This window comes from Ictidomys tridecemlineatus, chromosome 3, assembly GCF_052094955.1.
Source record: "Ictidomys tridecemlineatus isolate mIctTri1 chromosome 3, mIctTri1.hap1, whole genome shotgun sequence".
Classification (NCBI taxonomy): domain Eukaryota; kingdom Metazoa; phylum Chordata; class Mammalia; order Rodentia; family Sciuridae; genus Ictidomys; species Ictidomys tridecemlineatus.
The window spans coordinates 154,114,024-154,142,014 of record NC_135479.1 but is presented as its reverse complement, the minus strand read 5'-3'; the positions used below and the strand labels follow the sequence as shown (position 1 = coordinate 154,142,014).

Sequence of the window (27,991 nt, the reverse complement as noted above, 5' to 3'; positions counted from 1 at the left end):
TGTGCATAATGCTTGTTATGGTTTGGATATAAGATGTTCCCCAAAAGCTCACATGTGAGACAATGCAAGAAGGTTCAGAGGAAAAATGATTGGGTTGTAAGAGCCTTAACCTAGTCAGTGTTTAATCCCCTGGTAGGGATTAATTTAGTGGTAACTGAAGTGGTAGTGTGCGTGTGAGGAGGTGGGAATTGGGGCGTGGCCTTGGGGTATATATTTGTATCTAGCAAGCGGGAGTCTCTCTCTCTTCCTGATCACCATGATGTGTGCTGCTCCCTTCTGCCACACACTCCGCCATGATGGTCAGCCTCATCTCAAGCTCGAGAAATGGAGCCAGCACTCTGTGGACTAAGACCTCTGAAACCGTGAGTCCTTCTAATAAACATTCCCTCCTCTATAGTTGTTTTGGTCAGATCCTTTAGTCACAACAGTGAAAAAGCTGACTAAAACACTGCTGGACAATATTTCTAAGCAAAAACAATGGACTAGAGTTTTCTTTGGTGAAGTCAAAATGGTTTGATGAAAGTGTCATGAGTCCAGTATCCTTAAATAGATTACAAATCCCTTTAATGATAAAGCCTAAAATAACTAAATGTCTGAAGGGAGGAAAACATATTAATAAACAAATAATTGTCTTAAATGACTCAGATGAAACAACTGATTTTGTTTTAGTTTCTATCATATCATGATGAAAAATCTTTTAATGTTTGTCCTGCTACGGAGCAAACAGGCTTATTCTTCATAATTTTTATAGCTAAAATATTGTTCATGATATTAAAAATAATCAGTATACATCTTCCAAACATTTTGCTCCAAGGAAAAATAGGATTGTGTAATTTTTTGTTGTTATTTTTGTAGTGCTGGGGATTGAACCCAGAGCCTTTTGCATTCGAGGAAAACACTCTACCAACCTGAGCTACATCCCCAGCCCAAGGGTCATGCTTTCTATGACCATTCTCTTAGCATACAGATTCCCCAAACCTCCATAGCATATTTAGCTGATTATATCATCCATAGACATTTGTTATTTGATAAATATATCAGAATAAAATGCACAGCATAAAAATACATAATGCCAATTTATAATGTCTACAAAATTTAGGCATTAGGTATCAACACTTCTCTAGAGATACAATATGTTCAGAAGAACACAAAGTTTTCACGTGTGTTTTCTCCTTTGCAAACATGAAAAAATACAAATCTATTATTAAAAGGTATGATTCTTATTTTAAATCATATTAGACCACTGGTTAATGAAAAGAAAAAAATGGAACTGAGGAATTGAGGATTTCTCTTATCACAATAAGAGTATTAGGAATGGCACAAACACTGTTGAAAGGAAAGTAAGTTCAAACAATTTGACATAAAAACAAACACCAATTCATTCACCAATTGCACTCAAGAAAATTATTTCACAGACACACTTAAACAAATGCAAAGAGATATATCCAGATAAAACATTTGACATTATATTGTTTATACCACAAACAAAACTTAAAACAATTAAATGTTCACCGCTAGGGCAGGGGCTAATTAAATTATCATATAGTGGAATTTATGTAGTCTTTACAAAAGAATGAGGTAGCTTTGCTTCTGCTGATAAGAAAAGATCTCTAGGTTTGCATTATTAGCTTTTTATAAGAATATAACAGCATTACAGTATGTTCCCATTTGTATCTTGACAAGAAATGTGAAAATATATATATGTATATACATATAGTACAAAACATATGTAAAATGACATATAAATGCATACAACCACCACAGGCATATACACATGTCATATGTACATAGAAATTTCTAGAAGAATACATAAAAAACTATTGATGATTCTTCCTTCTGGAAAATTATTTCTTGAGGAAACATTTCACTATTCATTGTATTGCACCATTCAAATGTTATCATGAGCATGCACTTTCTTTGTGATAATAACGTCAGTTCTTCAAAAAATAGCAGCTGAGTCTAAAATTCCAATTGCAGAAGGATAGACATGCAAATTCATTAGAAAATCTCTGTCCTCCAAGAACCTTAGGAAGACTAATTTTAAAATAGGTCTTCTGTTCAAGAACTGTAAGAAAAGCCAAACCGTAGTTGGACTGTATCTTGACTTGTTTTTCTTGGTGTTAGAGTCCAATAATTTATAAAGTATGGAGGCCCGTGCCATCAACTTCACTTTGTGACACCTGAGGTATCTCCACCTTGTTTATAGTATCATAAAGTGGATTATTCTTCTCTGTGTAGCTGGCATAGGGCTGCATTTCATCCTAAGAAAGAAGTCAAAGTCAAAATCAGTTCGGAAAGGCCAGAAATCATTATAGAAATTACCTGCATTTTTTCTAACAGATGCCCACAGCTTTAGTGCATATCAATAGTGCTTATATTTGTGTCTCTGAGCTTACATGAACATTGGAGCAAGGTCTTGCTCTAATACCCTATCAAAAGTATTTGTTGATTACTTACATCTGTGTGTGAGGTGATAGCTGTGTGGAAGAAGAAATAGACACTGGAGTGACATAAGAAGTGTTTTTCTTTTTTTATTAAAGTATTATACATGGTAGTTGGAGTTATAAGAAGTACTTCTTCAAAGGAGAGAGTTTAAGACTTAGTAAGCTACTGCATACAAGAAATTAAGGAGCAAGATAGGTTTTACAGGAAATGATAATTGTCTTGAAAAAGGGAAGTCAAGAATTACAGATGGTTCCCTGGGAAAGGAAACACCAACTCAGTTTCTTCAAAGTCCACAGGAGGCAAATATTATATGATTAGGATATAGTTTATGAGATGAAAATGTGGATTTGGGTGATGCATAAATAGTGCTTGATAGATAATTAACAAAAATAAGTACACCTAAATATCAGCATTGCAAAATCAGAGGTTTTCTTAGTTTTGATGGAAACTCAACTGATGTAAATTACAAATGATATTGCTAAATTTTCAGACTATGCACCTTAAAAGCTTATAAATATTCTTTTTTGTCTTATCTTACCTCCTCAACAACTGTAGTAGCTTCTGGTTTTTTCAATTTACATTTTCTATAAAGATGAAATAAGCTGAAATGAATGCAGAAAATGTCATTGTTTAGATTGAAAAATGCAAAAGCCAAAAAGTATACCAAAGTTCATTTTCATAGAAACCATAATAAATTGCGAATGAACTACCAGAAATGAGTGAAGAATACTGCTTGTGCTTAATACACTCAATCGAGAAAATTCTGAATTTTAAAAAAGGAAGTAAAATTATGCAACAGAAACTTGAAGCAATAGAATATATGTGGCACATTTTTGGGTACATTAAAGGAACTATTATGATTATTTTCATAAACAAAAAAATTAATATGCACTGTGTTTCCCAAGATCCTGCCCAAATAGCCTAATTCCCCATGCTTGCATGCCTGAGTACTTTTCAAAGTATACATATCTAACACCTCCAAGAGACTCTTTTGACTATGAGAGAAAGGCTATTAATATTCTAAGTTACCCAGTCTGTCAATTCTGTATGTCTGACTCTTTTCTGGTCCAATAAAGCTAAGACCAGAAAAACATTCATCAGTCAATACCTGTAACCGCTGATTTTCAAACAACAAATGAATCCCCCAATGAACAAAATAGCAGGGATGAAGATGTATAGATAATACAGGTTTCCTGATCCTTTGGCACCTGAAACATAGACACAAAAATGTGTGATTCAAATGTGGCAAATTCAGATAATGGAATATTATTCCGTGATTTAAAAAAATATATCAGCTATTAAGCCATGAAAATACGTGAAGAAAACTTAAGTGTATATTGTTATGGTTTGCATATGAGGTATTCCCCCAAAAGCTCCTATGTTAATACAAAAATGTTCAAATGTGAAATGATCAGATTATGAGAGCTGTAACCTAATCGGTGCATTCTAATTTGAACAGATGAACTCGGAGATAACTGAGGCAGGTGGGGAATGCCTGGGGAAGGTGGATTCCTGGGGGTGAGCCCTTGAGGACTCTATCCTATCCCCCTGGACTCCTCCCTTGCTTGCTCTCTTTTCTCTTCTCTTTCTCCTCCTTCCCTGCCCTCCCCCACCCTCGGCTTCCTGGGTGCCATGAACTCAGCAGCTTTCCTCCTTGCTGCCCTTTCATCATGATGCTTCACTTGACTGTGGGCCCAGAGGAATGCAACCCACCAAGCATGAACTACGTCTCTGAAACCATGAGCAAAAATAAACTTTTGCACCTCTAAGTCGGTCTTGTCAGGTATTTTGGTCACAAGGATAAAAGGCTGACTAACACACATACTATTAAGTGAAACAAGCCAAACTGAAAGTCTATTTATTTTATGATTCCAACTATATGGTATTCTAGAAAAGGCAAATCTGAGAAGACTGATTTAGTTTTTTGTTTTTTTTTCACTGCTGTGACCAAAAGACCTGACAAAACACTCAGAGGAGGAAAAGTTTATTTGGGTGCTCAAGGTTTCAGAGGTCTCAGTCCATAGACAGACAACCGCATTGCTCTGGTCTGAACAGGAGACAGTACAACATGGTGGAAGGGTGAAGAGGACGGAAGCAGATGGGAATATGGCAACCAGGAAGGAGAACGAGAGATTCTCCTCATCATGGACCAAATACACCCAGAGGCATGCCCCAGTGACCCACCTCCTCCAGCCATACCCTACTTGCCTACAATTACCACCAGTTAATATCTAATTAGGAATTAATGTATTGATTAATTTAGGGTCTCATACTCCAAATACCTCACCTCTAAGCTTTCTTGCATTGTCTTACACATGAGCTTTTGGGGGACACCTCATACCTAAACTATAACAGAATCAATAAAAAGATCTGTGATTGCCAGGAATAGAAGGCAAGGAGGAAGCACAGAAGATTTTTATATCAGTCAGACTCTACATGGCAATATACATTTGTCCAAACTCATAAAATGTACACCATCAAGAGTGAACCCTAATATGAACTGTGGACTTTGGGTAGTGTGCCAATGTAGGTTCATAGATGGTAATAAGTATAATACGTTGTTTGGGATGCCTAAAGTAGGGGGGACTGTGCCTGGGTGGACCAGGGGTTATATGAAAATTTTATGTATTTCCACCCAAATTTTCTCTGAACCTAAAGTGCTCTAAAAAATAAAATCAATTCAAGTATACAATATGTATGGCGTTCAATGATGTCTCAAAGTACATGAAATTCATTTTTTAAATTTTAGTTTAAACACTTCTGACCCATTGATAGTTCAAATAATTATTATAATTAAATTGTTTTATCAGCTTAGACTTTAGAGCTTCCAGAAAGACATAATCTTAGTGAAGATTTGCTGTCTTAAGGTTCACAAATAATGAATTCCTAGAAAGACACAAAATTTAGGTATCACTGTTATAGTAAGAGCAGAGTGCTTCTCACCTTCAGCATTCAGGAAAAAATGGTTCATTATAAAGGAAGGCAATTGGGAAAAGAACCCTAATTCTAAAGTCACCTTTCTTCTCAGGCATTGAAACTAAGATGAAGATAAAGTAGCAACCTTAAATGATCTGTTAGCTTCGGGCCACAGTATAACTCAGTCGAACTGCACAAGTCAAAAAACAAATTGCCAGATCAAGAAGCATTGTTTTCAGTCTGGAGATTCCTTAGAAAACTTGAACTGTAACCACCATTTGACTCAGCTATCCCAATCCCAAAGGACTTAAAATCAGCATACTACAGTAATGCAGCCACATCAATGTTTATAGCAGCTCAATTCACAATGGCTAAACTAAGGAACCAAACTAGGTGCCTTTCAACGGATGTATGGATAAAGAAAATGTAGTATATATACACAATGGAATATTATGCAGCCTTAAAGAATAATGAAATTATGGCATTTGCAGGTAAATGAATGGAGTTGGAGTATACCATGCTAAGTGAAATAAGCCAATCCCCAAAAAACCAAAGGTCAAATATTTTCTCTGATATGTGGATGCTGATCCATACTGAGGGGCAGGGGAGGAGGATCTAGGGAAGAATGGAGGAACTTTGGATTGAACAGAGGGAAGTGAGGGGAGGGGAGAAGGTTTGGGGTGGGGAGGGTGGTGGAACGGGATGGATATTATTAGCCTATGTACATGTGTGACTGCACAAACAGTGTGACTCTGCATCATGTACAGCCAGAGATGTAAGGAATTGTGCTCCATTTGTGTACAATGAGTTGAAATGCATTCTGCTGTCATGTATAACTAATTAAAACAACAACAACAACAAAAGAAAGAAGCACTATTTGCAAAACTGTGCTCCTGTGTTTCATGAATGTGGCTTGAGGGCAGCAGAAGGAGGAGGAAGTGGAGGCTGAGCAGGCTGGGGTCCAGTCCCTTCAACTTCCTTCAATAGTTCACGTTTTTAAAAGCTGAACTTCTCAGTATTTTATTTGAAAAAGAATACTTGGCTTTTATTGTTAAAACAATAACATTGTTTTTGAAATTCTCTTTTCCAAACTAATGAGCTATCTCTTACTGGATATGCAAGGAAGGCAGACTAGATCTGTGCACTATATTGAAGTTTGAACTAGATGGTCCCTTCAATTCTATAGTCTATAAATATGGCGTCTTGTCATAACACTGGATGGTGGATTTTATGTATCACCGAGACACAATTACTCTTCTCAATAAATACTGCTAGACTCTTTTAAAACAAAACAGGAATGAATATTGAAAAATTGTGATTTAAACACAGACTTTGCTCTTCTCCCTTCTTAAAACTTACTAAAATATCAGTAAGAAAAGATTTAAAATATAGACTTCCAAAGACAAAGAGAACAGGAATGAAGACAAGAACAGATGAAAGATTACAACCTGTTTTTGGAAGAATTGCAAATGATTTAAACAGTGAAATAAATGAAAATCTTAGTGCCCACAAACCTCCAGAAAGAATAGAAAGCATCAAATATTCTAAAATCACTAGAGGATTTTAAAATGGTCTTTCCATGAATAAATGATAAATATTTGAGTTGAGAGATATGCTAATTACTGTGAAAGATCATTTCACAATGTAGAGATGTATGAATTTATCACTTTACATCCCATAAATATATAAAATTATTATGTCAATTACAAATAAAATAGAGCTTTAAAAAGAGATAAATGTGTAAAAGCAATAGAAAAAGTAGTACCTGGCAGTGGACTAAAGTAGGGCTAAAAGTTGGGAGCATCTCTGAAAGTCTGTGTTAGAGCAGGTAAACTGCAGCCAGGCACAGTGGTGCACACCTGTAATCCCAGACACTCAGGAGGCTGAGACAGGAGGATCGGGAGTTCAAAACCAGCCTCAGCACAGAGAGGCGCTAAGCAACTCAGTGAGACCCTGTCTCTAAATAAAATACAAAATAGGGCTGGGGATGTGGCTCAGGGGGCGAAGTGTCCCTGAATTCAGTGCCCAGTACCCCTCTCAAAAAAAAAAAAAAGAAAAAGAAAGAAAGAAAAAGAACAGGTAAGCTGCCAAGTGCCCTGCCACACCCTTCCCTAACCAACAGTAAAAGGGGTGTCTGTTCTCAGAAGGTGATCTAGAGTCAAGGATCCAGATATCATGGAGGGTGGAGATGAGGTGCCAGACTGCAGAGCAATACTAGAAGGAGGGCTGGGCTCTGAAAAGTGCCTTCAGAAAATAACCCTCCAGTCTCCTACCTCAGAGGGAAAGCCTGACCGTCAGTGGTCTGGGAAGGGAGAATGAAATACTTCTATTAAATACATGTGTGTTCTTTTAAAAATATACTACTCAACCTGATTTATGATCAGTATAGAAGTGAGCTTTAAAAGTAGAATAAACTATATTCTAAAATATTGCTTTTTACAACAATGTATGTGATATTCTTCTAGACCTATCTTTTTATTTTGGAAACTAGAGATTAAAGTGGAGGCTAAAGTGGAGTATCTATAAATGAAATTTCTCTGTACATTCTTTTTTCCTTTCTGACATAATGCCTCTAAAAGAATGGGGGGGGGGACTAGAATTACTAACCAGGAAGCAGATCTATGGATTGACTCCTGTTGCCAGTCGGGTGGGAGACCAAGCAGGTCACGGTGGACAGATTGCCATCTGGATAATGGCACCTACTCCTGGTCGTCACTGTGCCATTGTCCTGGTATTCTTTCCCAGTGACACAATCCCCCTCTGGGGCCCAAAAAATCTGTGCAGCTGGCCTGCCTGCAATTGCTTCGCACTCCACAGTTCTGTTCTTCTCCAGAGACAGGGTCACTTCAGGGGGCACTGCAGAGATGGAAGGAAAATCATGCTTCAGTCTCAACATACGGTCATGGGATTACAGAGACATCTGTTTCAGTCACAAATCCAGTTAACCCAAAATATCACAGTAGACGACATTCTTTACCTAACACTTGGAGGTGATATGTATGTTCAAAATTTCCATAAGTTGCTCCCATTTCACACCTATAATCCCCTTCATGTGAGATGGACACTGGATGGATCTGAAGTTCAGGATTCTGGTCAGGTCTGGAGGCCCAGGAGATTCTCCCATCAGTACAGTTGTTGTTCCCGGTCTGATTTGTTTCTCTGTTGAGGGAAATGGTGCACGAAGGCTTGTCTCTGAGGTGTATTTTCCATGTTGTTATTATCAACACTGATGTTGGTGGAATACGAGGGCAACAGAGCACAGCCTTTGTACCCATCTGCACAGACAGCCAAGTGTTATCTGGACACACACAAGGAGAATGAGAAAAGAGGCATGATAAAGAACTTTGTGTTTTCGATTTTTCATGGTACTATCTTGACAATGATACTCATAAATTACTAAAGAGTCTCCACTTATGAAACACCTAAATGTCAACCATTTTATACAAGAGAACCCTGCCTCATGGAAGATTACATAAAGTTGTACTAGAACTTTGCTTTCCTGGTGATCTTATTCCAGATTTACACAATAAGTTAACTTTCACAAAAATATATAATATATCAAACCAAATCCAAATGTTGACCAATTTATTCTAACTTATTCATTAATGTAGAAAGAATATTCATCATGAGAATATTGGAATTAGATCAGAACTTTGATATATAGAAACAGACAAAAAAGAGAATTATAGATTAAATGACAAAAGCAGTGTCCTAAATCTAATGTTTTGGTGATGAGCAATGTTGGATTTATCATATAATTTATGATGGAGTAATTGGTCATGTGGTTGTCTCCCCTTGAGTTTTGATAAGTAAAAAATATCAGTAACTTCAAATCTAAATGCCAATCCTTAACTGTTGACACAGATGTGAAAAGTATATGGTACTTTCATTAAAAGTAACTCAAATGGAATTCAGGTTGAACTAGCTAGAAACTTTATGTTTTCAGGCAATAAAAAAAGTCAGGGGAATTAATAGAATTTAGAATAATCTGCTGTTTCATCAAATTAGTAATTACATGAAAATTAAAAATGATGTCTAGTGATAAGAGATGTCTAAAAATATTTATTTCTGATGAAAAAACAGTGTGGCATATAAATTAAGAAACAAAGACAAAAAATTATTTTTGGATTGCCAAGGTGTGATATTGTTAAACACAGCTTTTAGATAATTTTCCCTTTCTTGCAGTTCAGTTAAACATACACTTCCAGAGAGTGCAGCTGGCCTGCCTGCAATTGCTTTTAAGTAAATTTTGATCACAGATTTGGTTTCTGTATGTTCAATCTAGTTATCAGATTTAATACAAAAGTAGATTCTTTTGTACCTCTTTTAAAGGAAAAAATTAAGCTCTGTGACCTTCAAGCAATTTTTAACACAGACCCTCACACTTCTCATAAACCAACATGAGCTGTCCATGACTGAGAGTGGTTTGCCAAGAGATGATTACTCAACCAATGCATCTGCCATAGCTCATCTCTAACAAAGGTGAGGTCAGTGTCATCAGCACTTTAACATGGGCAGAAGCAGCTATGGTGGGACAAACTTTTTATGTGAATGAACCTTGGTTGTGCTGAACTCTGTACTCAACAACATCTCTCCTTTCCATTATAGGGTCACTTGTCTCTTCATGGTCAGCTAAAGATCACATAACTAGATGAAGAAAGAGAGAGGACTTGAACTTAGAGCTGACAGGAAGTTCAACCCATGCTCTTTCCACCACTCCAACTTGACAAAGTTGTAGAGGCAAGTAAGACTGAGCCTTGTTTGGGGAAGCAAGCAGTGGTTGAATCATCAGGGTACCTCACACCACAGCACTGAGATCACCATATTCTATAGTTAGATGTGAGGGTGGCCCACTGTCAGGCCATCAGCCACTGTAACTAACAAAGTTCAACCCCTCAATGCTGGCCCTCGATAAGAAAGCATATTACCTTCTGTAGGAGACAATGTCTGATTTCCATCCATGCATGAACTACTTGAATCTAGAAAATATTTAGAGAGGCATAAATTAAATGAATTTTATATTCTCAAATATATGGATCTATTATCTCTCAAAAAGTCTCATTTACAGGAAAGACAATCAGTTAACCATCACTAAAATTACACAGAAATCATTGCAAAATAGAAATTAGAAGTGTGCCACGTAGGGGTAAAATCATGGTACTATCTTGACAATGATACTCATAAGTTATTAAAGAGTCTCCATTTATGAAATACCTAACTTTGTCAACCATTTTATACAAGATAAGCCTGCCTCCTTTCTTCTACTCCTAGCCCCCTTCTCAGCCCCTGGGAGATTGATCCAGTGTAGGCACTTCACATGAACTGATCTGGTTAAACTCTTTTCCCCATGTGCCACTCCGTACTTAAAGTTGGTCCAATGACAGGCACCTCACCCAAATGGACAAAGCAGAGCCCCTTTCCTCAAGGATTTTAGAATCAGAATTGACAAGAGTCAATCCATCCCTCTTCTTTCCCTATTGTTCCCTATTTTGGAAGAAAATAAAGGAAAAATATGCAGAATCAAAAGGAGGAACCTAGATTAGAGTCCTTATAGACTTCAGCTTTCTAGTTCAATAGTTTCTGAGATCCACATGCTTTTCTTCCTTTGGGTTCTATAGAATTGCTTAAAGTCAATTTAGACCTCATGAACTTCAAATTCAGTTTCTGAAAGATTGCTAAATTGCATTTTATTTTATTTATGTGTGTATGTATTGCAAATGTTTATCTTCTATTCCATGCCTCATTTTTCAATTTCATGATAGTGGTTTTTTTAATTGATTTTTTTTAAATACACAAAGCGGAATGCATTACAATTCTCATTACACATATAGAGCACAATTTTTCATATCTTTGTATATAAAGTATGTTCACACCAATTCATGTCTTTATACATGTACTTTGTTTTTTTTTTAAAAAAAAGCATTTTATTTTAAAAGCAATTACACAGAGGACAGGTTGGAAGAATTAAGACTAGTTTTTTTTTAAGTCCTCATATTACCCATGAAATACTATTGTATTGGTTGAAAGTGAACTTGGACCAACTGTAAATATATTATAACCCCTGCAAGTAAAAAAGCACAACTGATATGCTAAAAAAAGAAAAAAAAATCATACAAAATAATTAAAACCCATGAAAGGCATAAAAATAAATATAAGGAAAAAAGAATATGGGCAACAAATAGAAAATAGTAATAGCTATGATAGATATTAATTCAAATATATCAGTAATCACTTTGAATATCAATAGTCTGAATGTACCAATTAAAGGACACATTATCAGGATGGATTAAAAAGCAAGATGAACCTGTATGTTGTCCACAAGAAATTCCCCATAAATATAAAGACACATATAGTTTAAAATGAAGAGAGAAAGGTATTTCATGTGCTAGCCCTAATCAGAAGAAAACAGTAGTTGCTGTATTAACTTGGAGCAGAAAAGAGATAAGACCAAGGAATGTCATCGAAGACAAAGAGAACTACATAATGATAAATGGGTCAATTCTACAAAATGACATGACAATCCTTAACATGTATGTGCCTAAGAAAAAAGTATCAAAACATATGACACAAAAATTGATATAACTTCAAGAGAAATATATGATCCACTTATTATTGTTGGAGACTTCAACACCTCTGTATGAGAAATAGATTCAGCAGGCATAAAATGGGCAGAATTTAGCTTAACTTAACAAAATTGTCTATCAACTGGACATAATGGACCTCTAAAGAACATTATGAATAACTCTATGCCCACATTCACATCAAGCTCATCTAACAGATGACCAAAAATAAACCATATTATGAAGCCATAGGATATATAGTAGCAAATATAAAAGAATAAAAATCATACAATGTCTGCTCTCAGCACAGTGAAATTAAAATAGAAATCATTAACAGAGAGTTAACTGGAAAATCCCCACAATTTTAGAGATTATACCACACATACTAAATAATGTATGGATGAAAACAGAAATCTCACAAATTTAAAAATATTCTGAAGTAAATGAAAATAAACTTTTCCAAATTTGGAGGAAATAACAAAAGTTGTGTTTACACAGAATTTGTAGCATTGAATGCCTATATTAGACATAAAAGATATAAAATCAGCCAAACTCCAACTTTAGGATACTATAAATAAAAGGTGAAATTAAATTCAAAGAAGCAGAAGGCAGGGGCAGGGCATAGTGGTGCACTGTAATCCCAGCAGCTCCGGAGGCTGAGGCAGGCAGATCATAAATTCAAAGCCAGCCTCAGCAAAAGTGAAGCTCTAAGCAACTCAGTGAGACCCTGTCTCTAAATAAAATACAAAATAGGGCAGGGGATGTGGCTCAGTGATTGAATGCCCCTGAGTTCAACCCCCGGTAAGCCCCACCCCCGAAAAAAAAAAAAGAAGCAGAAGAAAATACATAATAAAATTAGAGCAAAATCAATGAAGTTGGAAAAACAATTAATAGAAAAAATTAACAAACCATAGATTTGTTAATAGATTGTTCTATGAAAAGAACAATAAAATTGATAAGCCCTTTGCCATACTTAACAAAAAGAAAGCATGCAAGGTATAATATATGAATGAAAGAGGGGACATCATTACAGATTATATGGACATTAACAGAAAAATAAAAGAACATTATGAATAACTATTCCACAAATTTGATAACTTGGATGAAAGACAATTTTGTAGAACTCATATAAGAAAAAATAGGCAATCTTAATAGGCTTATATAAATTAAACAAGTTGAATCAATAATTAGTAACCTTCTAAACAAAAAAAAAAAAAAATCAAGCCAAGAAGTGTTCACTGGTGAATTCTGCCTGCTAGTTAAGGAAGAAATTATTCTGGTTCTGTGCAATCTCTTTCAGAAGATATAAAATGCTCTACAAATTTTAGAAAATGAAATACAAGAATGTAAAAGGGATTATACTCCACGACCAAGTGGGATTAGTCCCACATATGTAAGGCTAGTTCAACATCCAAATACCAATTAAATCAATTTTTAAAAATCATCACATCACTAAAAAAGAAAAAATTACATAATCATATTAATATAGGTAGAAAAATCACTTGACTAAATTAAATCCAACACTTATTCATGATTTAAAAAAAAAAAAAAAGCAATCCCAGTGGCTCCTGAGGCTGAGACAGGAAGATCACGAGTTCAAACCCATATTCAGCAACAGTGAAGTGCTTAGCAACTCAGTGAGACCCTGTCTCTAAATAAAATGCAAAATAGGGCTGGGGATGAGGCTCAGTGGTTGAGTGCCCCTGAGTTCCTGGTACCAATAAATAAGCCAATAATAATTAATGGTGAGAAAACAGAGCTTTCCTGCTAAGATCAGGAACAAGGTAAGGACAATCACTTTCATTATTGCTTTTCAACTGCATGTTCTCACGAATGGAATTTAGATAAGAAAAGGAAATACAAAAACTACAGATATGAACACAGATACAAAATTACTTTTATAGTTTATATCCACATGAAAACCTACACACAGATATTAATAGCAGCTTTATTCCTTCCCCCTCCTTCTTTGGTAGTCCTGGGGAATGAACCCAGGGAATGGCTCAAGCAAGGCACTGAACTACAACTCCAGCCCTTGAGAGCAGCTTCATTCCTAATTTTCAAAACTTGGAAGCATCAAGATATTCTTTAGTAGGTGAAAGGATAATGGAATGAAAGAAAATGGAATATTACTCATTGCTTAAAAGAAATGAAATAGAAAGTCATGAAAAGACATGGAAGACATTTAAATGTATATTATTAAATGAAAAAAAATCCACTCTGAAAAGGGAGCATACTGTATCATTCCAACAACATGGCATTCTAAAAAATGCAAAACTATAAAAACAGTAAAAGATCATGAGTTGCTAGGGGTAAGAGGTAAGATGAATAAATGAAGCAAAAAAGATTTTTAGGATAGTCAAACTACTCTATGCAATACTATACTGGTAGAAAAATGTAATTAAGCATTAATCTAAATCCATAGAATATAAACACAAGATTGAACACATAACAAACTAGGACTCTGTGTAGTGATGATGTGTCAAATGTGTAGATTTATCAGCTGTAACAAACGTACTATTCAAGTAGGGGAATGTCAATAATGGGGAAGGCTTGGTATGTGTGGGGGCAAATCACTCCCACCCCTTAAGACTTGGTTGTTTAAAAGTGCTCTAGGATAATACTCTTAGGTTTCATTCACACTCCATTTTTAAAACATGGGATATTAAAAGTAGTATCAGAAACATGAGGATTTAACACACATAACATTAGAATGTGTATCCACACAAACACAAAACAAAATACAAACAAAAACTCCTGACACTGAAAATAATGTTAAAAAAAAGAAAAAACTCCTTTTCCGTTTAAGTCAAAATCATCAGCAGATGTAAGAATGTTTTGTGATTTTACTACTAGTGAAACCTCTCAGTAACTTTGAGCAACAGAAGTTTCCTTTTCCATGTCATCACTGTCATACGCCTGAGCAAACACATAACCACCCACTCAGCAGATGTTGCATAGCCATGACTATGCAAACCCAGACTCCATGAAGCTTCCTCCAGAGAGAGGAAAGGCTCTCAGAAACAGCGCGTGACTTTCTTGTGATGTTCAACAGTTTTCGTCTGTTGTAAAAGGCTGTACTATGTGTGCTATACTCTAAAAAAAAAAAAAAAAAATCTAGAAATAGCATTTCTGAAATTTCATCATTCCCAATAACAACTCCAGATTCAGTAACTGTTACTGACCAAATAGAGTATGGATTATGCCAAACTAAAATAGTTAATATCATTGTTAACATTTATTTATTGTTTCTAAAGTTTAGAGATAGTAAGCAAAAAAAAAAAAAAAAAAAAAAAAAAAAAGTCCTGCCCTTTCATTCATTTGCAGGTCTTCTGATGGAATACAAACAACACAGTTAGGGAACTGATGAAACTGTGGACTAAAAAATAGTAATAGTAATGCTACGATTTCATAAGATAACAATATAACCCAAGAGAGAATAGTGTATTATAGTTTTGTTTTTACACTTCTTTTAATATTTCTTTACAGGTCTGGGAGCCTCTAAACTAGTAGTAAGCTAAGTAGAATTCATTCTTATTGCTTATTATGATCTTTACAAATTGTCATCTTTATTATTATTTAATATTTAATAAATTTACTACTTCTGAAATATAGGATGCAAATAAATATATGTTGAAATCTATGAAAACATCCTGACATTATATGAGGAAAATAAATAAATAAATAAAATTATTTCTTTCTTCATTTAGTGGTTCTAGCATTCAAATTTCAAAACTGTTTTCTTGCAAACTTCAGTTAAAAACTTCTGTATGACCAAAACTTCTGTATGACCAAAAAGAAATTGAGTAATAAAATAATGCTATCAAGCAAAAATCTGGAGAATTTTTCACATTTATTTCCCCACCCCACCCCCCCAAAAAAGAAAGAATGGTACAGAAAACACACAAACAATAAAAAAGAAATAGACAATTCAATTGAAAGAAAATTGGACAAAAGATATGAATAGACTGATAAAAGAAGAAATAATATGTTGAAGGTTACTTAGCTAGTAAAATAATTCTACTCTTCAGTTACAGCACAGAGATAAAAATAAAATAGCCACATGGTTTATAAAAAGAAACTATGAGACATGTTTAAGGAAAGTAATAAGTTCTAAAATACAAGAACTGAATAATAATCAATGGGTGAATAAAATTACAAAAGCAAAAGAGAATCCTGGTAAATAATAAATTTCATCCTAGTTTCCAAGATAATATAATCATAACATCTGTATCAACTGGTAGGTCACAGTGCTGACAAGAGCCATCTTGCTGTACCTTTTTTTTTTTATATATATTTTTCCTTTTCTTGAGGTATTTTCTGTCATTTAACCTAAAACTTGTTAATGGAAACAGACTTGTTGTACAAATATGTATCCATAATCACAAAGAATAATGTGTTCAGTGAATGTATTGATATTGAATATATATGCACATTCATATATCTAAGGATATGTATGCTAAAATATTGATTCCAGCATGGTTTTTAGTTTTTAAAAAACTGAAACTAATCAGAAAGTCAACCTGTAGGGAGCTATTTAAACATGAAGCATGTACAAAGTCTTTGAAGAAAGCAAAATAATAAAGTTGCCATTTTTGCAATGTTTATTAATGCAAACATAGTGCAAAGTACTTCATATGCATCATTTGACTTAATCCTCACAGCAACAGTAGATTAGAGATTTTAGATAAAAAAACCACTCCCAATTTTTTTTTAATTGGCAGCTAATACACATTTTTAAAAATATTGCGTGAGCCAACTAAAAGTATCCATAGCCAGATCTATCCGACGGGCTGCCAGATTGTTTCTCTGATGTGGAAATTAGGGGAAAGACCAAACCTAGAGTTTTGAAAATTTTTATACACAGGGTTCTGTTGGAAGCAGTACAGTTAACAAAAACAACGAAGAAAAGTAGACAGTAAATGCAGAGCCATGAAGCCAGGGTAAGAGAATTCATGAGAGGAAAAATCAAGATCAAATCATGGGGAAAGTCTTAAAGTAAGATCTAAGGAGTTGTATGATTCTGTACTAAGAATGTCAATAGATGACCTTTAGGATCTGTAAGAGAGCATTTTCAGTAGAAAGGTAGCAGTGGAAACCAGACCGAAAGCGGATGAGCAGAGGCAATCCAGTCAACAAATATAGACCCAGGCTTTCAAGAATTCTGACTTAGAAAGAGGGCAAAATGGGACAGTGGCTTCATCCGTTCATGTCAGATTTGAAAGAGAGACCAACGCCTGGAGCGGTGCGGATTGAGGATGCATTTGAGAACCAGGGAGTGAGGCTTGTTTGTAGACAGGAAGAGGGAGAGGTAGAATTTCAGGGGTGAAGGAGGAGGCTAACTGGGAAAACAATCCTAGGGCTACTGGAGGGCCAAGAGACATGGAGGGTTGCTTGTGAAAAGACAGATATTTCATCTCTGAGAGGAACAAAACGATTAAGAATGATCACAGACACTTGAGACATTTTGAGGAAGTTCAGGCTAACAAACATTACTGGAGTAGCTACTCAGTGTCAAGTAGCTGTGTAAAGTTCTGGGCATGACAGAATCCGTGAGGCAAGCTCCCAGCTCTGAGGAGCCCTACCAACCGGGAACATAAAAAAAAAAAGTCCACATTGAATGATGGGTCAATTAGGAGGTGAGCAGCCATCTGATGGGTAAGAGGGATGGAAGGGATAGTTTGAGTTAAAAAAAAAAAAAAAAACAGTGCTTCTAATCCTTGCTCCTATCGGAACCACCTGCAAAGATTCATGAAGTCTACCTGCTTAGACCCTAGAAAAGTCTGAGTACATAGGTTTGAGATAGCACCCCAGGATCTTTAATATTTTAGGCTTTGTAGAAGATTACTGGCTTAGAACAACCACTGGGGAACATCTAGGAGGGAGTCAATTAAGGATAGATAGAATGATTTTTCTTGGAGACTGAAAATAACTAGAGTTCATTATTTGGAATCCACAAATATTTACCAGTTGGATATTTTTTTTCAAGAAATTGTCAATACGATAAAATGAATTATAAAATCAAAATATAGTCAAAATATTCCCTTAGTATATAATGGATAAACCTCTGGGGCAAAGGAGCATTCCATGGTAAAGTAAGAAAATGTCAAGAAAAAAAGAAAAATCACTAACCACCTTAAAACAGTATGAATACACACAGATTGGAAAGACACTTTTACTGAGTCACTAAATTTTCTCAAATAATTTCCTTCAAGCACAATCAGGTTTCCCCTGTGTTGACAGAAAAAAAAAATAGATGTTGCTTTCCCCTTTTAGCTAGGATCCTTTCCCCTTTCTTTGCTACCTAACTTCTAGAATGAGTGGTCTGTGCCCACAGCCTCAATATCCTTCCCACGCACTCCCTCAACAAGAGCAGCAATCTGGCTGCTCCCACACTTTCTACTCAAAATGCAATTTCGAAGGTCACCAGCATTGTAGAGTCAAACTTTTGGCCCCTCTGCAACACTTGTGCTCTGCTTGGCAGATTTTGGTACCATGAAAGTTGTTCGAATTAAAATGAGGTTGTTTGTATGAAGGCTTAGTGTGTGTATGTTTTGGTGCTGGAGATTGAACCTGGGGCCTCGTGCATGCAAGGCAAGCACTCTACCAGCTGAGCTATATCCCCAGCCCAAAGGCTTAGTTTTTAAAAGCAGAATAAAATAAATAGAGCCAGAATTATGAAGGAGGAAATTCCATATTTAAGTCTGATAAGAACAATTATAAACATGGCATAAAGGTTATTATAACGGTACACAAACAATATTTCTTCGAGGACATCTGGCCAACAACTGTCTTTATTCTTAGACTGCCCCCACCCCTGTTACTGACATCATAGACAAGAATTATTGTTTCAAAATTTCTTACAATACCCCCTCAGTTTGCCTTTAAAAACTTCTCCTTGCCTCAACCTCTTTGATACACACATGATTTCCTATGACACATATGTCCCCATTGCAATGTACTCTTGAATCCACTTATGAATGCTTGGAGAAGGCATCAACAACAAATCACTTTCTTCTCCTCCACCACACCAATATGTTTGCCTCTCTCTATCTCCTTCCCTGTCTTCACCAATTACTCCATATCTTCTCTGCAAGCTGTATTTTCCTCAGAAATGCAATTGTGCTTTCAACCTCTCCCCAAAGTTTCACCTGCTCCTCTTTCTCTTTACATCTTCTGTCATCCCTCTCTCTAACCCCCAGAACTTCAAATTGACCTCTCCACACTTGATCTCCTTGTTTCTGCCCCTGTGGTCATGGCTTAGCTTTCTCCGTGCTTCATACGAGCTGTTTGACCTGCCTGGAATGTTCATCTCACAACTCGAGCTCTTTCTGTTTGTCTTAAATATCTTTCCCAGGGAAGCTTTCTAACCCCCAGACCATCTCTAACTCATGAGTGAAGTGTTTCTACATCAGACTATATTTTCCCTTTCACAGTCTTCATTATTAAGGTATTTGCAACAATGTATTAATCTCTATCTTCCCTACTAGATTCTAAGCTCCAGGAGAGTGGGATGTTGTGTCTCTCTTGATCAAGTATCCCCAACATGAAGCACACGACTTTGACTGACACATGACAGACACTCCTTGTAAGGTATGAGTGACCCACATTTTAGCTGTAACTTACTTTTCCTAAACAAGAATCGCAAAGCTCTAGCTGCTATTCCTTCTGATTTCTTGCTGTCATTTCAAGTGCATCAAAATGTCCTAGATTTCCCCCCACACACTTGCTGCATCTCTTTCCCCTCTATTTTTTGGTACTAAGGAAGTGTTCCAAAATCAGCTCATCCACCATAAAGTTAAGTGATAGATATTATTAACAATTTCTTAAACATGCCTGGGCTTTATTTTCCTACATATAAAATGAAATAATTTTATTTGGATGTTTCTAAAGTTCTTCCTTTCTGAAAACTCTACACTTCTTAATAGTGTTGTACATCTCCTTCATTTCACAAATCAGTAAATTACTATCTAAGGAGGCTAAGCAATTCCTTAAAGATGAAAATAATCATACAAAATGGACATTATAATTGTTGAATACAATAGAGAGAGAAAGGTTGAAAGCAGCCAGAAAAAAAAATAACACATTATATTCAGGAAAACAATGGTGTATAAGGCCAACTGACTTCTCATCCAAGATAGTAAAACATTTTTAAGGTACTAAAAGAAAAAAAAAGTTCAGCCCCAATTCTCCATCCAGCCAAAATATGCTTCAAGAATGAAAGCAAATACTTTTTTATATAAAAGAAAACTAAAAGAACTCCTTGCCAGAAAACTTACACTTCTAGAAATGACAAAAGAAATTTTTCAACCTAAAGGGAAATAATACTATACTAGATAGAAACTGGGAAAATCAAAAAGGACTGAAGGGTACTGGAAAACCCAACTATGGTAGATGTGGACATGCCCCAGGATCTCCTTCAAGCAATGATTCCACAGCTGTTATTGGGAGCACTAGTAGAACACAGCATTCCATCTCCAGCGTCTTCAGCGATTTGTCTCAGTTTTCCTGCCCAAAGTCAGACCTTTCCTAGAACAGTCCTCATCCAATAACCAGAAGACTGAAAGTACAAAGGACCAGCCAATTTGAGAACGAAGGTTCTCTTTAAGGCCATTATATCTCTGAAGCCCCCCATAGGGTTAGGAGTGGGTAACAGCTGGTTGAGATCCCAGGAAGACTTTTCCCTCTACCAGTAAATATTCTGCACATAAAACTACATCAGTCTGATTCCAAGATAACCTGCAACACCATCACTAACTCAAAGTACTAGAGATTTTTGAAGAAAATTATATCTTTAGAAATGGAAAAACTTCCAGTCCTGCTTCAGTCCTGGGACTCTTCTATAGTGCTTCCCTTAAACACAGATTAGATTTTGTTCTCAGAATGGGGTCTAGGTTTTCAGATATGCAAGGCCTATAAATTCTATTTGGGAAAAGTTGGAAATTGTTTTCTTGGTGTTGATGCCTGAATAATATTTGGAAGAGAAGGCAAAAATATATTAATGACTATTACATTTTAATCACTGTATAGATGAATATTTTGATACATTATAAAATCATATTACCTCTGTTTGATTTTATTAACAAGCACTATTTATTAAAATACTCATAATCTTATTGGGAAGCAGTTTATACAATAAACACTTTAATTTTCTCACATCTCCTTATTGCCATCCCCCACTACCACCAGAGATTGAACTCAGAGGCACTTTATCACTGAGCCACATTCCCAGCCCTATTTTGTATTCTATTTAGAGACAGTCTCACGGAGTTGTTTAGCGCCTTGCTTTTGCTGAGGCTGGCTTTGAATCCTCAATCCTCCTGCCTCTATCTTCCTGGGACTTCAGGCATGGGCCACCATGCCTGGCCTCCTTATTGCTATTTTTAACTTATTAGTCTTCCCACACCCAACTTCTCAACTCATTCTTCAATTTCAGCAAAAGTATCTTTCCTCCCATTTAAGGTTATCTACACAATTCATAGCTCATCATGTGTGTCTTCCTATCTCTTCTTAGATCTTGCCCTCTGTTATAAAGAGGAATGAGAAAATTAGGCTCCTTAGGATCCAATCCAGAAATCTCTAGTGCTTATTCTGTTATGTGTATTTTGATGGGTAGTCTTTTTGTGGAATTATCCTCTTCATAAATTGTCCACAAACCCTGGATTTTGCTACATTTCCAAGTACATACAGGAATTTCCCTCCTCATTGTTCTCCCTCCCTAAACTGATCTGAATACCTTCCTCTACAAACTCCCTTCTCAGCCAACAATGTGGATCATTGAATACTGGGGTAGAATCTTTTGGCTCCTGTTTCAAAATAAATTTTTTACTTAGTGCTACCAACATTCAATGGGACTCTGCTGCTATACTATTCTCCCAAAAAATATTACCTTATTACATTATTTTCCTGTTCACAAAATAATAGATGACCCCTCCTTGTCTAATGCACAATTCTCAGATTTCTCTACTCAGTTACCAAAGACCCCTGAAACCCAGCCTTATTTCCTATTATCATACAGCACACGATATCTGTGCCATCAAACTAGATTTCTTTCTCCCCCGAAAACCCTTGACTTTGCTCACATTACATGGCGCCCCCTCCCAATTTCCTTCTCTGCTTTCTGGTTAGTAGACAAGATTTAATAAGAAAATACCTGAGGGGAAAACTGAAAATAATTTAAATCATCCACCACCAAGTCAAGTTCCCAACCTTGTAACTGGTCCCCCTTCCTTCAACTCCTCATCTCTTACTTCTTCCTCCTTTTACCCCTTTCATCTTCTAGGTTTGGGGTATGTGTTCGAATTATACATTCCTGCTCCAGTTAAAATCATTCCACCTTTTACAAAGTTACTGACTTTCCTAAACCTATCAGTCAAGGCCCAATTCCAGATACTTCTCCTCCACGAAGACTTCAGCAAGGCAACCCACCATCATTTCAACTTTCTTCAGATTGTTCCTGGGCTCCAAGACAAAAAAAAAGTCAAGATGTACTAATTTTAAATCTTTCCCAAAGACTTCATCTCAGCTTTGAATACACTCCATGCTCTTAATAAGGCCTTCCAATATATTTATTAATTGCTTAAACAATTATAGGAAAATATACCTATGAATTATTTTAATATGTAAATTCATAACTATCTCAAACTAAAAAAGAAAGGCTAAAAATAAAGAAAGACAAATCTTTTCTTTCTTTCTTTCTTTCTTTTTTTCACAACTGCTTTTAATCTCTTTCTCCATCTTTTGCAATTCTGCTCAAATTACCCGATAGCTCAGTCTTGATTTTTATCTACTTCCTCTGTTGCCTGCTTGCCCTCTAGTGGAAGGTGATATAAATGAGTAAAAATTATCCCCCCAAAATAAAGATGAGGGTTCCTATTCAGCAACTCATTTTGGTGAAATCAATAACTTTTGTAAAAGGTACAATGCTTTTAATTGAAATGGGAAAATAAAATTTGAACACATACAAAAAAATCTAGAAGACAAGACTCAAAAGATAGGAGCAGCAGAGAATATGGAGCAGTGGAAGGGAGGATGACTTGGTAGGGAGGATGAACTTGGCTTTGGAATGGACAATCAAAATTACCTTTAGTTTCACCCTCAGGTATTTTGTTATTAAATTCTGTCTACTAACCTCCACATTGCTTAAAGTTATAAGCAAATATGTAGATAAAAGTAAACAGTTAAGCATGTAATTCGAAGCCAGGAGCTCCCTTGCTCCTTGGTGAATGTGTCGTGGGCACAGTGAGTTGCTTCTATTAGGCAGTATTGATAACAAAGCAATATCAGTAAGAAACATAAAGCCATCACCACAAGTGGTTTTCTTCTCACTCTCCTAAATCATTTCTTGGTGAATTTATCACACCAAATCACTGCACATAATTGGATTTTTTAATATCTTGATGCCTAAACATTTTGACAACTTTATAATGATACAAGAACAGACTTCAGAGATTTGATGTATGCAATATCTCCTCGTTGTGCACAAAAATCATTTTAAATTTTACACCATTCAACATTCAAATTTCAAATTATTATATTTTCATCTTGTTATGTTTTTCCCTTTCCCAAGAGTAATAGTTCGAATCAACATAAACAGTACCTCAACTATCTGGCTTCCCCTGACCACCTTGGGCACTGCACAGCCTTTTAGAAGAGCTTTCTAAAACAAGATTCCAACTGTGGAAAGATTCAGATCACTTTTTTTTTTAAGTGAATAACAGTCCATAGTGAGTTAATAACAAATTTTTGGCTTTCCCTTTTTCAGTGGTATTTAAATAGTGGTGCAGTGAGAAACAGAGAGTAGCACAAGGGTTAAACATTGAAGAAAATCACTCTTTCAAATGTCTCCTGATGTTTACTGACATATATTATAACTGAGTATGAACACATACTAGTTGTTCTAACCTTGAACAAATCATTTCATCTCTCTAAGCCTCAGTTTCTATCTTTGTAAAATGAAGAGATGTCTTCCATGCGTACTTTACTGGGTTACTGTACAGATCAAAAGAGAAAAAAATATGTGAAAATTCTCAGAAAGGTACAGTAGTGGAGGATGGTCATTTTGTGTGTACCTACCAGTAAGATAAACCTGTGATATTTTTTTTTTTTTGCTGAAAGATAGACAAAAATGACTTTAGAGTTATTCCAATGAGGGGAAAAAATACCTTTTCTCTTTCAATTATCAAATTTATAAAATTTAAAACTAACTTCATTGTTCCTTTGCCACTGTTCCATCTACTAAAAGTGAAACCTGCAAACTCCCTATCACATCAACTCCTAACAACCCTCTGTAGTGAAACAGGACACCCCCGCAGTAGCCCCCATGTTCTCTTCAACTCCTACAGGAACCTAAGATGAGGAGTGTGTCCTCTAATTCAGAAAGTGTTTCCTACAGCCCACACACCTTCAAGAAAAATACAGACACACATCACAGGTGTTCCAGCAAAACTGCATGCATATATTATATTTCAAAAGTACCTAGTCATTAAAACCAATAGAAAGCAATAAACTTTCCTAATCTATGCTATCAACATTGTGGACTTAAATGGGATAAGATAATTATTTATTTTTTTCCTAAAGAAGCAAAGAAGATAAAGAGAACCCAGACAACTTTGATTGCTGCTAGTATGTGTTTAATTTTTGCCTGCCCTGTCGGAAAAAGGGGAATGAGGGATAAGGAAGGGGCAGTAAGGCAAATCATAGAAATGTACATATTGTGGTAGGATAAAGTAAAATAAACAAAACAGAAAGTAAAGATGATAAAATCAAATAAACCTGTGGGTAACGTCTTACATCTATGGCTACAATGGGCTTGCAGTGTCCCATAAGAAAGGCAACGAAAACCCCAGAGGAGCTAAGTCCAGGTCTCTCACCAGTCATTCTCCCAAAGAGAACTCAGACTCACCCGACACGAAGAAGGAGGTCAACATCAAGAGTAGCCCTAGGTCATGAGTTCTGCAAGGGCAGAGCATTTCTGTTTTGTTTTCTGCCCTTCACTCAGTACTTTTCCTCCTGACAGGTAGAGGAGCAGCTGTGAGCATGGCGAGGCTCCCTCCGGTCGACTTCTTGGTGCTGGTTCCTCTTAGTCCAGCAGCAGCAGGGGACTTCTTTCCTCCAAGCCCTTTCCCCTACTGGATGTGTTTTAGCCTGATTAGTAATTTGGAAGAGAAGAAACTCTTCTCTGGAACTTGACACAGCATTAGATTTCCTGTACAAGGCGCTGAAGCAAAGACAGAGGAAGCAGATTGATTGAGTTATCTTTCAGCTCATTGGTTCCCCTCTCACTTCTGCTGCTCACAGATAAACTTTACAGTAAGACATTGAACATGCCCAAGAAAAACGGATTTGTCTAAACTTACATTAAAAACTAAGACAGGGTATTTCTCTGTTTGGGGTTCATGGCTATACATTTCCCAGTCATGATACCTTTTAGAAGCTTTCTCCAGATTGAAGCGTACAGTCTTAGTATTCAGATCTGGAAGAAATATTTCTGCTTGAAAAATCCTGGATAAAATTGCTGTGTAGGAAGGAAATCTGCATACAAGTCTGGAAGTGTCAGTTTTCCATTGTTATTCTAACAAATAACCACAAACTTAGTGGCTTAACACAATGCAAACTTAGTATCTTACCAGGTAGGATGTCAGAAGTTTGGAATGAGTCTTATAGGACTAAAACCAAGGCGTGAGCAGAGCTACAGCTTTTCTGGAGGCTTATGGAGAGAACCTCTTCCATGTCCTTTCCAGCTACTAAAGGATGTCTGCTTTCTTTGGCTTGTGGCCACATCATTCTAACCTTTCCTTCACTATCACATCTCCTTCTCTGATCATGACTCCCTTGCCTCCCTCTTATAAAGACCCTTCATGATTGTATTGAATCCATCAGATAATTCAGGATAATCTCTCTGTCTCACAATCCGTAATCACATCTGTGAAGTCCATTTTGCCCTATTAAGTGACATATTTTCATGAAGTAGACACTGGGGGAGCATCATTTTATGTCACAGTTCAGTACTCATTGGCAATTACTTTCATCTTTGAAGAGTTACACTGTCATTTTAACAAAATTAATAGACACTCATCTTTTAGTTGACACCCATCTGGAATTCCAACTTTCCAGGAAAACTCTGCCTAATGTTGCCAGTTAGTCTGCATTTAGATACATCTGAGAGAGAAAAAAAAAATCTTCTTTGTGTTAAGAATTTCCTAACCCATGGCAAAACCCTCCAGGAAGGGGAAGAAAACATTGCAAACAGGAAAAAGATTAAACACGATGCATTTTTTGTTCTAAGTTAGCAATTCCATCTTCCCTCTTTCCAAACATTAAACTATATATATTTTCCCCTCCCCCTTCTCTGGCTTTCTTCCCAGTGAATTGATTTGGCTCAGACAGTAAAACAAGGTCTCTAACGGCATGGAAGACTGAGAGAATGAGTTATGACAATGAGTGGATTATAGCAATCTTCTCCTCTGTCCAATGTTTAACCAGGTGTCAGAAAAATAAGTGAGAAAATGTCATTTAAAATAAAACACTCTTGATTTCCACCACATATAGAAGATCAGATCATGGATTCTGATAACAGACAGACCTAGAGTTGTCTCTGCTATGCAATTAATAGTCCAATGTCATGAGGCACATTTCTTAATCAAGTCTATAGCCTTTTTTTTCCACTTAATATTAAATTGACAGGAACTTTTTCATAAGTCATAAAAAAAATTCTTGATGATCATTTATTTTAATATTTGCTCAATGACACAACCAAAACTCACCACAGAAGGACTAAATGATCTTCTGCCTGAAGTCTCAAAGTGATTTGGTAACACAGTTGAGAGTGAAATATTTCACGTTTGGTAGTCCGAGAGGCACACTCCCATGTGCTCATCTGAGACCAGACTACAGCCTGCTATCAGCAGTTCAGGAGTCAGCTGAGTGGTATCAAAAACAACAGATTCACCAAGTTAATTTGGCAGAATGAGACTGTTTTTCTTTCTATTTCCTATCTCTTCCACCTTCAAACCCCTACCTTTACTTTGTACAGAGAGCAAGTGTTCAAAATAATAAGGGGACCAAGGATTAGTTAGCAAAATTATCCACCTAAAGTATGCCCCAAAACTCAGTATAATAAGAAAAAGATATGTGTGTCTGGTAAATGTATTTTTCTGAAAAAATCTAAAGGCCCCAAATTCTTCTTGGCTATGCCCCATGGGCACAGGGACCCAGAAAACAGCAGAAGAGCAAGAGAAAAGTTTTGGTCAAGCCAGAAACTCCAACCTTTTATTCTACCAGTCTTTTCTTCAATAATACCTACTAAGAATCAGGGTATGTGAGAAGGGAAAAAAAAATGATGTGATGCCAATTAATGGTTGTGGCAGCTAAAACAAAAAAGATTTAGTAAGTTTTAGAGCTCAATTAAGTTACAATGTCCCCAAACTTTCACTGCCTGATTAACTCAAAATTGGTTCATCTGCCTACAAATGCTACTGAAGTAAATTTCTTCTGATCAGGTGTACTTCTCTGTCTCCAAGTCAGATTCAGACTTAGCCACCATCATTTAAGGTAGGACACTGTAGTCTTGCCCGGGGGCTCCTCCCATTATGAACAAACTGAACATGGAGCTTTTATATATACTGCAGTCTCTTTGGCCTTTTATTCCTGACCCTTTGTTCCTTGGGCTCTTTATTCTGCAGGATCACTGCCTAATCATTCACCTTCTATTTGAGTATTGACCACCTGGAATTTCATTATCTGCCTGCTCCCAGGCACATAGCTGAATTTTCTGGATATGTATCCTTGCAAAAACAGTCCAGTTCCTGCTTCTTTAACATCTTTACTTTCTGCAAGCTCTCTAGTTCAGCTATCTGGTCTGATGTACCCTTCCATACACATACACAAACACCCCAGCTAATCACTTAGTCCCATTTCCTTCAATCTACCCTGTGCTACCACTACCCAAGTCTAACTTAGAAATTTCATAGAGGTAAAAGAACAATGCCTAATGGTATGAAGAATTTCAAGAAACCCAAACTCCACAACATTTCATTCTTTATTTCCTCCCTGCCCCTGTGGCACAATTA

At 36.3% G+C, this 27,991-nt stretch overlaps 1 protein-coding gene and 1 long non-coding RNA gene across 3 annotated transcripts; one reads left to right on the top strand and one right to left on the bottom strand.

Moving 5' to 3' along the window:
• Positions 1 to 72: 72 nt before the first annotated feature.
• Positions 73 to 15,676, top strand: LOC144376413 (uncharacterized). 2 transcript variants are annotated; one of them, XR_013436878.1, is made up of 3 exons: positions 73 to 362; positions 9,694 to 9,848; positions 9,970 to 15,676. It is a non-coding gene; the product is annotated as an uncharacterized LOC144376413 (long non-coding RNA). The 2 variants fall into 2 exon arrangements; XR_013436877.1 differs by having other exon boundaries at positions 77 to 362; positions 9,694 to 9,843.
• Cd200r1 (CD200 receptor 1) lies at positions 1,732 to 26,076 on the bottom strand. Its single transcript, XM_078044226.1, has 7 exons — positions 24,826 to 26,076; positions 10,290 to 10,340; positions 8,339 to 8,659; positions 7,969 to 8,217; positions 3,554 to 3,653; positions 2,984 to 3,047; positions 1,732 to 2,261 (listed from the first exon to the last, which is right to left on the bottom strand). Exons 1-7 carry the CDS (start codon positions 24,890 to 24,892, stop codon positions 2,136 to 2,138), a joined length of 978 nt encoding a protein of 325 aa, XP_077900352.1. The 5' UTR covers positions 24,893 to 26,076; the 3' UTR covers positions 1,732 to 2,135.
• Positions 26,077 to 27,991: the final 1,915 nt, after the last annotated feature.

Bases quoted from the DNA above. Each gene is read 5' to 3' on its own strand.
- Cd200r1 (XM_078044226.1), bottom strand. From the start codon at position 24,892: ATGCTCTGCCCTTGCAGAACTCATGACCTAGGGCTACTCTTGATGTTG. The intron at 10,341-24,825 runs GTGAGTCTGAGT...AATATTTTCTAG, and splicing joins GACCTCCTTCTTCGTGTCGG to ATTCAAGTAGTTCATGCATG. The intron at 8,218-8,338 runs GTAAAGAATGTC...CCATCTCTGCAG, and splicing joins ATATCACCTCCAAGTGTTAG to TGCCCCCTGAAGTGACCCTG.